Here is a 12,432-nt window from a genome sequence, read left to right on the forward strand (position 1 = left end):
GCACCCGGCAGCTGAGGGGGCAGTGGGGTGGGCCTTCCAGAGCCTGCCCGGGCGCACAGGAGGGCTGGCCCCTGTGTGCACATGCATGTGAGCTGGCGCCTGTGTGTGAGCGCGTATGTGCCCATGCCCGGGCTGGGGTCAGGGCGGCGGGGCGGGGCTCAGGCCTCAGCCCTGGCTGCAGGAAGGCCCCGTGGAGAGTCCAGCATTAAGGGGGGCTCCTGGGGCTGTGTCCGAGGGCGAAACCAGCGTTCAGGGGGCCTGAGCAGTCCGTGAGCCCAGGAAGGGAGGCCCTGAGAGAGGGGCGGTTTCAGCCTGGCCGCCCCCACTGAGCAGGGCTGCCGAGGGGGAGGCAGCTGGTGGAGTTTCCGACAGAGGGAACAGCATTCCCAAGGCTCGGGGGCAGGAGAGAGCAGGTGCGTGCTGGGACCGAAAGCAGGACGAGTGGGGAGCGTGGTGAGGGGGTCACTGAGCAGCCTGCAGCCCCCCGGAAGGCCGTGCCACTGGGCGGGAGGGAAGCAGGCAGGAGGGCTGAGCCCCCCAGGACACCCCACACCATCAGGGGCCCCTGGCCTGGGGCGGCCGCTCTTCCTTATCAAGGGAAGTAGCTTTTGACCTAGAAACATCCTGCAGGGACCTGCCTGTTAATGATTAAGGGGCGGGCCTGGGCTGAGCCGGGCGCTCCGGGCCCCTCTCGGAAAGAGAAAGGTCAGCGCGGGACGTCCGCGGCCACAGGCTGTGCACTGGCACCGGGTCCACAGGTCCCCGCGGAGCCAGCCCGAGCGCGCCCCGGCCAGCGGGAGACGAGGGAACACCAAGGGCAGGGCAGAGCGCCCCGGTTCTATTGAGAAAAGCAGGTCAAAGAAAAGTGGGGGCTATGGGACCCCCATCTGCAAGCGACACCCGTGGGCACGTGGGTTCCAGCTGCGGCGGCGCCCGTGGGGGAAGGGAGACCCCACGTCTGGGAAGCCGCAGGGCACGAGGCCCCCCTGGCTTCGCCGCCCACCCCGGGGCTGCCCTGCGAGGTGACGCGCCCGCAGCGTGATGGGCGAGGTCGGAGCGCGGAGCACACAGCGGCCTGCTCGCTGCTTCTGCTCATTCCAGAGCATCGTCACGGCCCCAAGGGAGCCCCCCCAGCCCTGGCGGCCCGAGGTGACCTCTGTCTCTGCAGATGGCCCTCGCCCATCCCCCGGCCCGCCCCGCCCCGGGTGCCCCAGCCAGCCTCGGCCCTCTGCCTCCCCCTCCTAGCTGGCCTCCCGCCTCTGTTGGGGCCCTGGGCCCGGAGGGGCAGCTCAGCCTCGGCAGCGGCCCCGCAGATCCTCATGCACAAACGCCCCCAGCGCCCAGTGGACAGTGGGGGCCGAGCACACGGGAACCCCGGCCAGTCGGGGTCAAGGTCGCGCACGGCGCTGGCCGCGTGTCAGCGGAGGGAGCCGAGGGAGCAGCCTCTGTCGAGGTCACCGCAGCCCAGGTGCCGGGAGGATCCGCTGAGACCCCAAGGTCAGGCCCGGGTCTCGCGGCTCGGGCCCGGGCGGCAGGCACGCAGCGGCGTCCGGCTCCAGGTCCCAGGCCGGGTCCCCCTCGGCGGGCTGCTGTCCTCGCACGTGGGCAAGCAGCCCCCCGAGTCCTCTCCCGGGGCACCGTTCCCATCTTGGGGACCCCTCAGGCCTCAGCTAACCCTAACCACTCTCAGCGCCCCCTCCTGGCACAGTGAGGCTGGTTCAGTGGGCAACCCTCCCCCCCACAAGGCCGGCCGGCACCCCTGGGGTCCCGTGGACTGCAAGTGTGTCTCTGCAGGTGCAGCCAGTGGAGGGTCTGGACGAGACATCAGCCTGGAGTGGGAGCGCCCTAAATCCAGCATGTGAGCTTAAGAGTTGCAGGGAGGAGACACCGGGCGAAGCGGGAGGCCTCGTGGGGACTGGGCGGGGGCGGCACTGCCAGTCGAGGGCGCAGGGCTGGAATGGGCCATGCATGGGACCCTCCCCGGGGCCCTGTGGGGAGCTGGCCCTGCCGCGGCCTTGAACTCCGCCCTCCGCTCTCGAGAACTGAGGAGGGCACAGCCCGTGGTCTGAATCCCTGGGCCCAGCGCAGGGGCGGCAGCGCTGCTGGAGTCATGCCCGCCGGCATAGAGCTGGGTGCTGCGACCCTCCCACGGTGCACCCCGTGAGCCAGGTGAGCACCAGGGCAGGAAGCGGGGGGTATTCGAGGCTCGAGGCCAGCGCAGACGTGGGCTGGGGGGCTGCGGCGGAGTGTGCCGTCAGCAGGGGCGAGGGGCTGGTCCTGCCAAGGGCGGAGGCCACCACTGTATTTAAACTGCCCTGTGGACTCCTCATCACTTGCTCTCCTTCCTTCTAGAACAGTCTCCCCATGGCAGATTCCTCTTCAGGCGCCCAGCCCCTGCACAAACACACTGGGGGAGTTATCTGCTGAGGGACAGGGCACCCCGACTCAGCAGCCAAGACGCTGCCAGGCCCGTGGGTGAGGAATTCGGGAGCAGCTCGGACTTGCTGCGACACGCTGTCAGATGCCAGCCCGGCTCCGGGCACCTGGAGGTGGAGGGCCGAGGATCCTGGCCGCGCCGCCTCACGTGGCTTCTACTGGAGGGCCACGTCCTAAATGTAAAACCCTAACACTCAGGACGACCAGAAGAAAACAAAACCACCTTTGTGACCTCTGGCTGGGCAAGATTTCTGAGCCTCACCACACACGGCCGCTGGGGAAGGCACGGTGAGTCGGAGCTCATCAGACGCGGAGCCCCTGCTCTGCCCAGGCTGTGACAGAGAGAGACGAGGCGGCCTAGGGCTGAGTGTCAGCGCTGCCGCCGCTGGGCCTGGGAGCCTCCGCCAGGGGGCTACCCACACGGTGCAGCAGACCCCTCCTGTCTCCCCGCTGCCCCCTCAGCAGTGTGTTTCAGTGGACCCGCCTGTTCTGCTCCCCACTGTCTCTGGGGAGTCCTCTCACCCCCGCACCCCTGGCCTGCACCCCCGCTCTCGTATGCATAAATAAAAGTAAATCTTTAAAAAGGAGAGACGACAAGCCAGTTCGGGAGAAAGTCCAGGCAAGTCTCAAATTTGATAACACGCTGGTGCCAGGAGATGCCCGGGGCCCTGGGTGCAACAGGGAGTCAGCACAGGACAGCGGCAGGCTGGGCAGACCCTGCCCGGGACACGGCGGACGGCGCGAGGCGGGTCCCCCTCCGCGGCGCGTGGGTGCCGGGAACGCCACCCAGAGACAGCAGGCCCCCCGCAGCAGAGCCAGAGGGCCGCGCCGCGGGAGCCCCCAGCCCGCCCTGCCCGGCCAGCCATTCGGTGCTGCAGGGGCCTGAGACCACGCTGGCCCCTGGCCGCGGCCCTCCCGAGGGGCCCGGAGACGCGCCCGCCCGCACAGCTCCCCAGCAGAGCCCGCGCGGCGAGCAGGGCACAGGCGAGGCCGGAGAGGGCGCAGGAGGGGCCGCGGTGGCCCAGCGCCCCGGGGAGGGCCCGGCCGGCTCCTCGCGCGCGGTCCCCGGGGGAACCTGTGACTCCTGCCGGGGCGCCGAGAGGAGTTTTCGGGCGCAGCGCCCCGGTTCAGAGAGCCGCAGGCAGCCGGGGGCCTGGGGCACCCCGCGCCGCGGACCCCACACCCCCGCCTCCCGGCCCCCAGACCCCGCCCCGGGCCCCCGGCTCCCGGCCGGCCGCGGCGGCGCCGGGGCGCACGGAGGCTCGGGCCCGGCGGGGCCGCGGGCGCGCGGGGCGGGGCCTGGGCGCCCTCCCCGTCCCCGTCCCCGTCCCCGTCCGGGCCGCCCCGGCCCTCCGCGCCCCCGCCCCCTCCCCCGCGGGCCCCCGCCCCAGCGCCTCCCCCGCCCCCCGGCGCCCCCGCCCTCCGAGCGCCCCCCGCCCCGCGCCCCGCCCGCGCCCGCCCTCCGCCCCCCGCGCCCGCGTCCCCGCGCCGCGCGGCCGGAGCTGCGCGCCCTCGCCGGTGCCGGTGCGCGCGGGCGGCGGCCCGGCGGGGAGCGAGCGGCGGCCGTTCCGGGCCGGCCCGCGGGCTGAGCCGAGCGAGCCGGGCACCATGCGGCGGCTGCGGCGCCTGGCGCACCTGGCGCTCCTCTGCCCCTTCTCCAAGGGGCTGCAGGTAGGGCCGGGCCCCTCCTGGGCCGCGCGGCGGCGGGGCGGGGCGGGGCGGGGGCGCGCGGCGGCCGGGGGCGCGAGCGCGGGGCGGGGCGGGGCCGGCCGGGGGAGGGGGGGCCCGGCGGCCGGGCGCGGGGGCTCGGGCGCGGCCCGGCGGGCAGCGTGCGGGGCGGGCGGCCGAGCCGAGCGGGGCGGGTTCCCGGCCCCAGAAGGCCCCCGCCGCCCAGGAGCCGACCCTGCCGCCGCCCAGAGGCCGCCCGAGGGGAACCGCCTCACCCCCAGCTGGGCTCTCCTGTCAGAGGCTCCCGTCACCCTCCAGGGAGGGGTGTGCCCGCCCCGTGACCTTGGACAAGTCACCCTGCACCAGGCCCGCCCGCAGGGGAGGCGCGGGCACCGGGGGCTGTCGGGAGCCTGGTCACCCCGTGGGGCGGGCGACCACCGCCCCACCACCGCCGCGCATCCCAGGGGGATCAGAGGCGCCCGCCCAGCCTCTGCGGCCGCCCGGGGCCAGGACAGGCCAGGCCGGCAGGGCTGGGGCCTTCACCTGGGCCCGGCTGGCCTCAGCTCCGGGGGGGACAGGGGCGGCGCGTCTCCCTGCCGCCCGGCCTGCGGCCCAGCCCTGGCCAGGGGAGCTGAGGGTGCAGGGCCCCTGCGCCCGGCAGTGGCGGGTAAGGGTGTCGGCCTCGCCCTGGCACTGGTCCCCAGGTGGCCCTGGCACCTGGAGCCTGGGGGGGTGGGGGGACCCCGCCTGAGGGAGGGGGCGGGACCTGGGGTCCGTGCAGGGTGGGGAGCGGGTCAGGCGCTGCTCCTGGGGAGAGAGCCGCTGCAGTCAGCCAGCCCGGGCTGAGGGCCCCGGGGCCTGGAGGGGTCTGGCTGGAGGATGGGTGGTGTGTGGGGGGCCCCACAGGCGGTCTCTCCTGTGGTCGCTGTGAAGCGGGGTCCCCTCCCCCGGCACCAGCCCTCAGGGCCCCGTGGAGGCTGAAAGCCCACCCAGAGGCCTGGTCACCGCGGCCCGGGGTGTTCTAGCAGCGGAGTCTCCCGACCTTGTCCTGCAGAGCAACACCCCGGACTGGGGAGCGCAAGCGCGCGCACCCCCCCCCCCCGCGTCTCTGCTTTCCTGTTTTTCCCTCTGAACAAATCTGCCGGAAACAGACGTAGCGCCGGGGACGAGCAGGCCGGGCCCAGCCCGCACGCTACGCAGCGGCCGTCTCTGCAGCCAGGAGCCCCCGCCGCCCCCCACCCTAGCCCTGGGGACGTCCCACTGCGGGAGGCCAGCCGCGTGCTTGGCTCCAGGCGGCAGGGGTCCTGGTGGGAGCCAAGGCCGACCCCAGCCCCGTGACCCAGGCTAGCCCGCGCGGGAAGCACAGCCCCGGCCCCCGTGTGGGGCGCGTGGCCAAGGCGGCTCGGTGGTCCACACTGGCAGTGGCCGTCCCGCTGGGGGCAGGCTGGCCACGAAGCCCCGGCTCCTGCCCTCGTGGGCCCAGGGCCCGCCCCCGCAGCTCAGACACACCCGCCAGACCCGCTCCTCGCTGAAGCCCGGGTTCTGCTCACGCGCCGCCGCTCCAGAAAGTGCAGGCCAACCGGGTAACCCTGTCCCTCCGGCCGGCCCCCTGGACAGCCCCAAGACCTGGGGTGCGCCAGAGCAGGGCGGGAGGGGAGCTGGCACCCACGTGCGCCCAGGAGCTCCCGCTGTGATGCCACGGGCACCGGGCACCCTGGCAGAGGGACGGGGCTGTGGCCGCCATGACCCACCCCACCTCCGCGGGCCGCGGGCGTCAGGGCCCGAGGTCTTATTTCTTCTTTCCCGTGACAAGTGACACGTCACGTCACATCACGTGTCCCCTGCCAGGTCCCGGCACAGCGGGGGGCACAAGCACTTGGGGCCACTCAGCCTCCCCGGCCTCGCCCGAGGCCCCTCCTGTCAGACACTCAGCCCCCCGGCTCCCCTCTGCCTGGCCCCCAGTCCCGAGGGCGGAGGTGTGTCCTGGGCCAGGCTGGCTGTCCCGGGGTCCCCGCGGGCTCCAGGGCGCCGGACCTTGCCTGCCCCGAGCCCTGCCCCCCCGGACTTGGTGCCGCCGGGGGCCGCGGTTTGTGGCGCTGACGGTCCCCGGTGACGGCGCGAGGTGAGCCGGGCTCAGGCGGGAGGGAGGCTGCAAGAGCAGATGTCACCCAGCACAATATGCCTGCCCCCCCTTTGAATGGCCTTTAACTGCGCGTGTGAGCGAGCCTGGGGGCCGCTGGGGGGGCCGGGTCTCAGGGCGGCCCTCCTCTCGCGCCCCTCCCGCAGGGCCGGCTGCCGGGGCTCAGGGTCAAGTACGTCGTCCTGGCCTGGCTGGGCGTCTTCGCGGGCGGCTGGCTGGCCTACGTGCACTACGCGTCCTACGCGGGGCTCTGCCGCGGGCACGTCTGCCGCGTGCTCATCGTGAGTGCGGGGGCTGCGGGGGGCGCCTGCGGGCTGCGGGCCAGCCGGCAGCACTGGGGCCCGGGGCCCTGAGGGAGCCGTGCCCGAAGACGGGGGTCCCTGGGTGCGGGGCAGCCCCGGCAGGGCCGCCAGCCCGTCTCCTCCTCCGCAGTGCGACCAGTACCACAAGGGCATCATCTCGGGCCCCCTGTGCCAGGACCTGTGCAGCCTGCACCGGGTGGAGTGGAGGACCTGCCTCTCCTCGGACCCAGGCCAGCAGGTAAGCCGGAGGGCGGGTGGCCGGCCCCCTCCCTGCCTGGGGCCCGGGGGTGTGCACGCAGCGTCCCGTGGCCCTGTCCAGGTGTACAGCGGGCTCTGGCAGGGCAAGGAGGTGACCATCAAGTGCGGCATCGAGGAGAGCCTGCAGGCCAGGGCCGGGCCGGACGCGGCCCCCCGGCGGGAGCTGGTGCTGTTTGACAAGCCCACCCGGGGCACCTCCATCAAGGAGTTCCGGGAGATGACACTCAGCTTCCTCAAGGTCAGCCCCGTGGCGGGCGCCCTGCACAGGCGCGGGCGGGAGGCGCCGCTCCAGGGTGGGCGGCCCAGGGTCCCAGCGGACCCTGCCAGGGAGGCCCCCCGGGCACGGAGGCCCTGGTGCCTGGGGGCAGCGTGCAGCGGAGCAAGCTGGGTGGGGCAAGGGCTACCAAGCCCGGGGGCAGCAGGTGGCCGGTCAGGGCGCGCTTCCAGGGGGCGTCCCCCTTCCGGGTGGGCCGCGCCGGGCGGGGGTGTCCGGGGTCTCGCGCTCAGGCTGCCCGCCAGCCCCGCAGCGCCCGGCCGCGTCCAGGTGGGCTCCCGCGCCGCTGACCTCGGTTTCCCTCTTGGGTCCCAAACGCCAGGCGAACCTGGGGGACCTGCCCTCGCTGCCCGCGCTGGTGGGCCAGGTGCTGCTCCTGGCGGACTTCAACAAGGACAGCCGGCTGTCGCTGGCCGAGGCCAAGTCGGTGTGGGCGCTGCTGCAGCGCAACGAGTTCCTGCTGCTGCTGTCGCTGCGGGAGGGCCACGCCGCCCGGCTGCTGGGCTACTGCGGGGACCTGTACGTCACGGAGGGCGCCCCGCTCGGCGCCTGGCCCGCGGCCGCGCTCCCGCCCCTGCTGCGCCCGCTGCTGCCGCCCGCCCTGGCCCGGGTGCTGGCGCGCTGGCTGGGGCCCGCGTGGCCCTGGCGCGCCAAGATCGCCATCGGGCTGCTGGAGTTCGTGGAGGAGCTCTTCCACGGCGCCCACGGGACCTTCTACATGTGCGAGACCACGCTGGCCAACGTGGGCCACACGGCGCGCTACGACTTCAGGATGGCCGACCTGCAGCAGGTGGTGCCCGCGGCCGCCGTGCGCCGCTTCCTGCGGGGCCGCCGCTGCGAGGGCCCCGCTGACTGCACCTACGGCCGCGACTGCCGCGCGCCCTGCGACCAGCTGCTGCGGCAGTGCAAGGGCGAGCTGCTGCGGCCCAACCTGGCCAAGGTGTGCGAGTTGCTGCGCGACTACCTGCTGCCCGGCGCGCCCGCCGACCTGCGGGAGGAGCTGGGCCGGCAGCTGCGCACCTGCAGCACCCTGAGCGGGCTGGCCAGCCAGGTGGAGGCGCACCACTCGCTGGTGCTGAGCCACCTCAAGACGCTGCTCTGGAAGCGGATCTCCAGCACCAAGTATTCCTGAGGCCGGTCTGGCCCGGGGCTGTCCCAGAACCGCCCTGGGGGCCAGGGCTGCAGGGACCAGCAGGATGAGGCCCAGAGCCCCGCCCTGGTCCGTGGAACTGGTGTAAATAGCGCGTGGGCGAGGGCTCCGCCCCAGCAGGGCTGCGTGGGCCTCCTGCAGCAGCCCTCAGGGCTCGGGCGGAGGCGGGGTCTTCCCTGGGCTGGGGGAGCTTGGGCCCCCGAAGCAGGTGCGCTTGGGTTCCTAGGTCAGGGCAGCTTCCAGAGCCGGGGGCGGAGGGAGGGCAGGGCGACACCCTGCTGTAAGCAGCGCCTCCCCAGCATTAAAGCTTCCCACCCAGCTGGCACCCAGCAGCCTGTCCAGGGACAGTTTTTAACACCGGGTCGTGATGAAACGCCCGAGGCAAGCGGCCTGGTGCTCCTGCTCCCCACTTTCAGCAGCCCAAGGAAAAGACGAGACGTGGCTCACCCAAGACCCCTTTATTCAAGTTTTGCCAACACAGAAGCGCCAGCCTTGAAACTTCTTCCCACAAACCCCTCAGCACGTCCTTATACCCCACCTCCGCACAGCCCCCCCACCCGCCGGGGGTCCAATCAGCCAGCCACCCACCAGGGCCAGGGGAGAGCATCAGCCAGCCCACTCCACGTGCCCACCCTGGGAGTTCCCAGGCCAGGGCGCAGGTCTCCTCGTCCCCACTGCGGGGCGCCTTCCGAGCCCCTTCTTCAGGAGCGCCCTGGCAGACAGCTTTGCTCCCCAGGGACTGTGTGCTCTGGCGGGGGGTCCCCACAGGCGGGCAGCCACCCAGCCCCATGACGCCGGTGCAGCTGCTCCCAGGAAGAGGCTGGTGGCCTCCGGACGCGGTGCAGCAGGGTCTCTGGAATGCAAAGACAGGGCCGGTCGAGGCAGCCTCAGCACCCCCCACATCCTGCTCAACAACCCCTTTCCTGGTGGAATTCACCCCAAAACCACTCAGCCAGCCTCACAACCCCCATCCATCTTTTGCCCAGCCCAGCTCGCCCGGAGCACCCAGGGCCTTCGCTGAGCCGGAGCCTGGCTCCTAGCTGGCTGTCATCCAGCCCCCTGCCACCCTGCAGGTGAGCCACGGGCAGCTCGGCCTGGAAGGGGCCCGAGAGCTGGGACCTGGGGGCTGCCACCCTCCTATAAGGGAGTCAGCACCTTGCCCTGCTCCCCACGCCAAGTTCATGAGGCCATGAATTTGGTGGTTAATACACCCAGGGCACGGGCAACTGTAACTGGAACCGTACCCCCACCCCTACCAAATCACCCACCTCCCAAATCCCCTGGCTTTGCGAGTGGCCTACCCAGGCTTCCCTCCGCACCCACCCCTCACTGTCACCTTTCATCCCAACCCTGGGCGGAGTCTGCACCTGGAAGAAGCACACACTGAGGCAACTACACATACCCCACAATCCTTTTAAGGGCAGCAGGGTGGTAAGCACAGCCTCCCCAAAGGTCTGGGGGCCCCGGCAACCCTCCAGCTCCTGCGGGCAGTGACCTCAACTCCCAGGCTCACCTTCCTTTCCTGGGAGGTGGAAACAGCCCAGGCTGGTGTCCCACCCATGCCCAGGGCAGGGGCCTTGCGTGGGGGGACGGCCCATGCCCCTCCTGGACCCCAGGGCTGAGGATGACAGCGGAAGGGACACTGACCCAAACTTCAGAGACCACTGGAGCCTCCAAACTGTATTCAAGATGGGTTTTTTCTGGCCCCAGAGCAGGGCTGTCAAGTCTCAGTGCCAGACTCTAGTTCCACGAGTTGTGGGGCCACCTGTGCGGCAGCACCCCATTCCTGCCCCTCTCACCCAGCCATTGCCCTGGGAGCAGCGCTACAGCGCTGGGCAGCCTGCCGAGGTTCCAGGCATCTCCTGCAACCCTCCCCCGGTGTGCACAGCTGGTCTGACTGAGGCGGAGGCCCAGCCTGCTGCACGGAGCCAGAGCAGTGTCAGGCCACGGGCCATTCCCAGCGCCCACTGTTCTAAGCACTGAGTGTAGAAAGAGCCACTTTCTCTTTGCCCCGTTGTGCAGGCACAGCAGAGCCACTGGGTCTGGGTGCCCCAGGTCCCACATCACAGGGCACAGCCCCACCCACCCGGTCTTTGCCTTCTCCCTGGGGGTGGCCATGCAGGCAGATGCCTGGGTGAGCTGCAGCCAACCTGTGGGCTGTGGCAGAGGGAGCAGGTCTGCAGGGCTGGAGAGTGGCCACAGGGCACCTGTCCACAGCTCTTGAGACCCCAGAGGGAGCGCCCAGAGGAGACTCGAGGACTCGGAAGGCCTCCACCAGCACCAGGCAGCTCCTGCCCTCCCTGAGCTCACAAGGCAGAGATTAAGGCGCAGAAAGAAATGCTCTGGGGCTAAAACCAACCCGGCAAGCGGCCTGTGAGCCGGCCGAACCGCAGGCCAGTTTCTGCCGCCAGCTCGTAGTGTGTCCCGATGAGGAGCGGGAAGCCGGCCTCTCCAGCCACGGATGCTTTGCAGCGTTTTCATCCCTCAAACCACCGGACTTACGTCGGGCTGTTGGACGATGTCCCCCAACACACACCTGTCGGGCAGGCGCACCCCTTGCCGATCGCGCGACGCCGGCTCACCCTCCGGTTCCGCGGGCAGCAGCTTCCACCTGCCGAGTCCAGGGCGACCTCGCCGGGAGGCCGGGCGGCACCTAGGAGACCCGGGGGCGTCAGGGCTGCCCGGGGCCAGCGGCCGCGCGGGCACCCTTGAGTGTCCGGCTACCAATCACCGGGCGGCCCACCCCGGGCGCCGGGCGCCGACCAGCCCGCGGCTGTCCGCGCCTGACGACGCACGCGCCGCACGGCAGCCCCGCCTGCAAGGCCTCCAGGGGCCGCGCGCCCGGCCCCCGCCCCGGCCCCCGCCCCGGCCCCCGCCCCGGCCCCCGCCCCGGCCCTCCGCCCCGGCCCAGGCCCCCGCCCGGCCCTCCGCCCCGGCCCCGGCCCCCGCCCCGGCCCCCGCCCCGGCCCCCGCCCCGGCCCTCCGCCCCGGCCCCGCCCCCGCCCCGGCCCCCGCCCCGGCCCCCGCCCCGGCCCCCGGCCCTCCGCCCCGGCCCCCGCCCCGGCCCCCGCCCCGGCCCCCGCCCCGGCCCCCGCCCCGGCCCTCCGCCCCGGCCCCCGCCCCGGCCCCCGCCCCGGCCCCCGCCCCGGCCCCCGCCCCGCCCCGGCCCCGGCCCTCCGCCCCGGCCCTCCGCCCCGGCCCCCGCCCCGGCCCCGGCCCCGGCCCCCGCCCAGCCGGCCGCTCCCGGAGCCGCAGACCCCGCACCTCGCGGGCCCCGCGCCCCCGCCGCTGCCCACGGGGGACGGTCACCCGCCCGGCGGGAGCCGGCGCCGGCAGCCGCCCCTCCGCCGCGCCAGCCCGGGCGCGGCCGGGGCGGCGCCCGGACACCCGGGAGGCCGCGGCCCCTCGGCCGCCATCGCCGCCGGGAAGGACGCGCGTGCGCGCGAGGCGCCCTTTATAGCGCGTACGGCGGCCCGCGAGGGCCACGCCCGCCGCCCGCCCGCCCGCCGCAGCGCCCTCTAGCGGAGCCTCCCCGCCCCGCCCGCGCCCCCATCTCTGCCCGTGCGTCCCCTCCGCCGGTGAGGTGGCTGAGGACTTGGGGCGCGAGGCTCTTCCCAACTGCAGACGCCAGGGGACCTGGGGACCAGGGGGCGCCCACAGGGCCACCCCCATGCACACGTGGCACACCAACCATGCGACCCCAGCAACCCCCCAGGGCTGGTCCCGAGGGCCCCTGGTCCCTGCCACCTGCTCTGGGACCCCCACCTCTGCCAGGGCCGTGGAAGAGTTCCTGCGGGCTGGCCGTGCCCCGGGGGGCAGAGAACAGAGCTGGGGGTCCCGTCTCCAGAGAGCACACCCCAAGGTCCAGCCGGGGCCCAGGGTCCTCGTCAGAAGAGGAGCCAGCTCAGAAGGGACTGGCCTCTGAACCTCAGGACCCCACTGTGGGTCACCCTCCGGCTGCACTCAGTGGGGCCGGACTTTGCTGTGCCCGGGTCCCTCCCCGGGGTGGGGTCTGCTGTCCCTGTGGCTGCAGGTGAGGACACCCCCCTGCCACCCCCGCCTCTGGGTGGAGGAGTAGGGCCTGACCAGCCACCTCGCCTGCAGGTGAAGGCCGACCCCACCACACTCCTGCCCCCCAGCTCTGGAGGGACACGGCTGTGATGATTGACAGCAGGGCTCACCTGTCCTGGGGGCGGGGGCAGGC

At 73.1% G+C, this 12,432-nt stretch overlaps 1 protein-coding gene and 2 non-coding genes across 3 annotated transcripts; 1 reads left to right on the top strand and 2 right to left on the bottom strand.

Annotated features, from left to right (window-relative positions):
- Nucleotides 1–4,044: 4,044 nt before the first annotated feature.
- On the top strand, nucleotides 4,045–10,032 carry DIPK1B (divergent protein kinase domain 1B). Its single transcript, XM_037493797.1, has 5 exons — nucleotides 4,045–4,107; nucleotides 6,391–6,525; nucleotides 6,677–6,784; nucleotides 6,866–7,042; nucleotides 7,401–10,032. The coding sequence occupies exons 1-5, from the start codon at nucleotides 4,045–4,047 to the stop codon at nucleotides 8,208–8,210; spliced, it is 1,293 nt and encodes a 430-aa protein (XP_037349694.1). The 3' UTR covers nucleotides 8,211–10,032.
- Nucleotides 10,033–10,162: 130 nt separating this feature from the next.
- Nucleotides 10,163–10,303, bottom strand: LOC119233167 (small nucleolar RNA SNORA43). Its single transcript, XR_005122318.1, has one exon. It is a non-coding gene; the product is annotated as a small nucleolar RNA SNORA43 (small nucleolar RNA).
- Nucleotides 10,304–11,008: 705 nt separating this feature from the next.
- LOC119233175 (small nucleolar RNA SNORA17) lies at nucleotides 11,009–11,060 on the bottom strand. Its single transcript, XR_005122326.1, has one exon. It is a non-coding gene; the product is annotated as a small nucleolar RNA SNORA17 (small nucleolar RNA).
- Nucleotides 11,061–12,432: the final 1,372 nt, after the last annotated feature.

Source organism: Talpa occidentalis, unplaced genomic scaffold (assembly GCF_014898055.3).
Source record: "Talpa occidentalis isolate TD23 unplaced genomic scaffold, MPIMG_talOcc4v2.1 talOcc4.7, whole genome shotgun sequence".
Lineage (NCBI taxonomy): Eukaryota > Metazoa > Chordata > Mammalia > Eulipotyphla > Talpidae > Talpa > Talpa occidentalis.

What these genes read in the sequence shown, in the direction of transcription:
- DIPK1B (XM_037493797.1), top strand. Translation starts at nt 4,045, where the DNA reads ATGCGGCGGCTGCGGCGCCTGGCGCACCTGGCGCTCCTCTGCCCCTTC. An exon ending in ACGTCTGCCGCGTGCTCATC is followed by an intron (nt 6,526 to 6,676) that starts GTGAGTGCGGGG and finishes CCTCCTCCGCAG; the next exon opens with TGCGACCAGTACCACAAGGG. An exon ending in CCTCGGACCCAGGCCAGCAG is followed by an intron (nt 6,785 to 6,865) that starts GTAAGCCGGAGG and finishes GGCCCTGTCCAG; the next exon opens with GTGTACAGCGGGCTCTGGCA.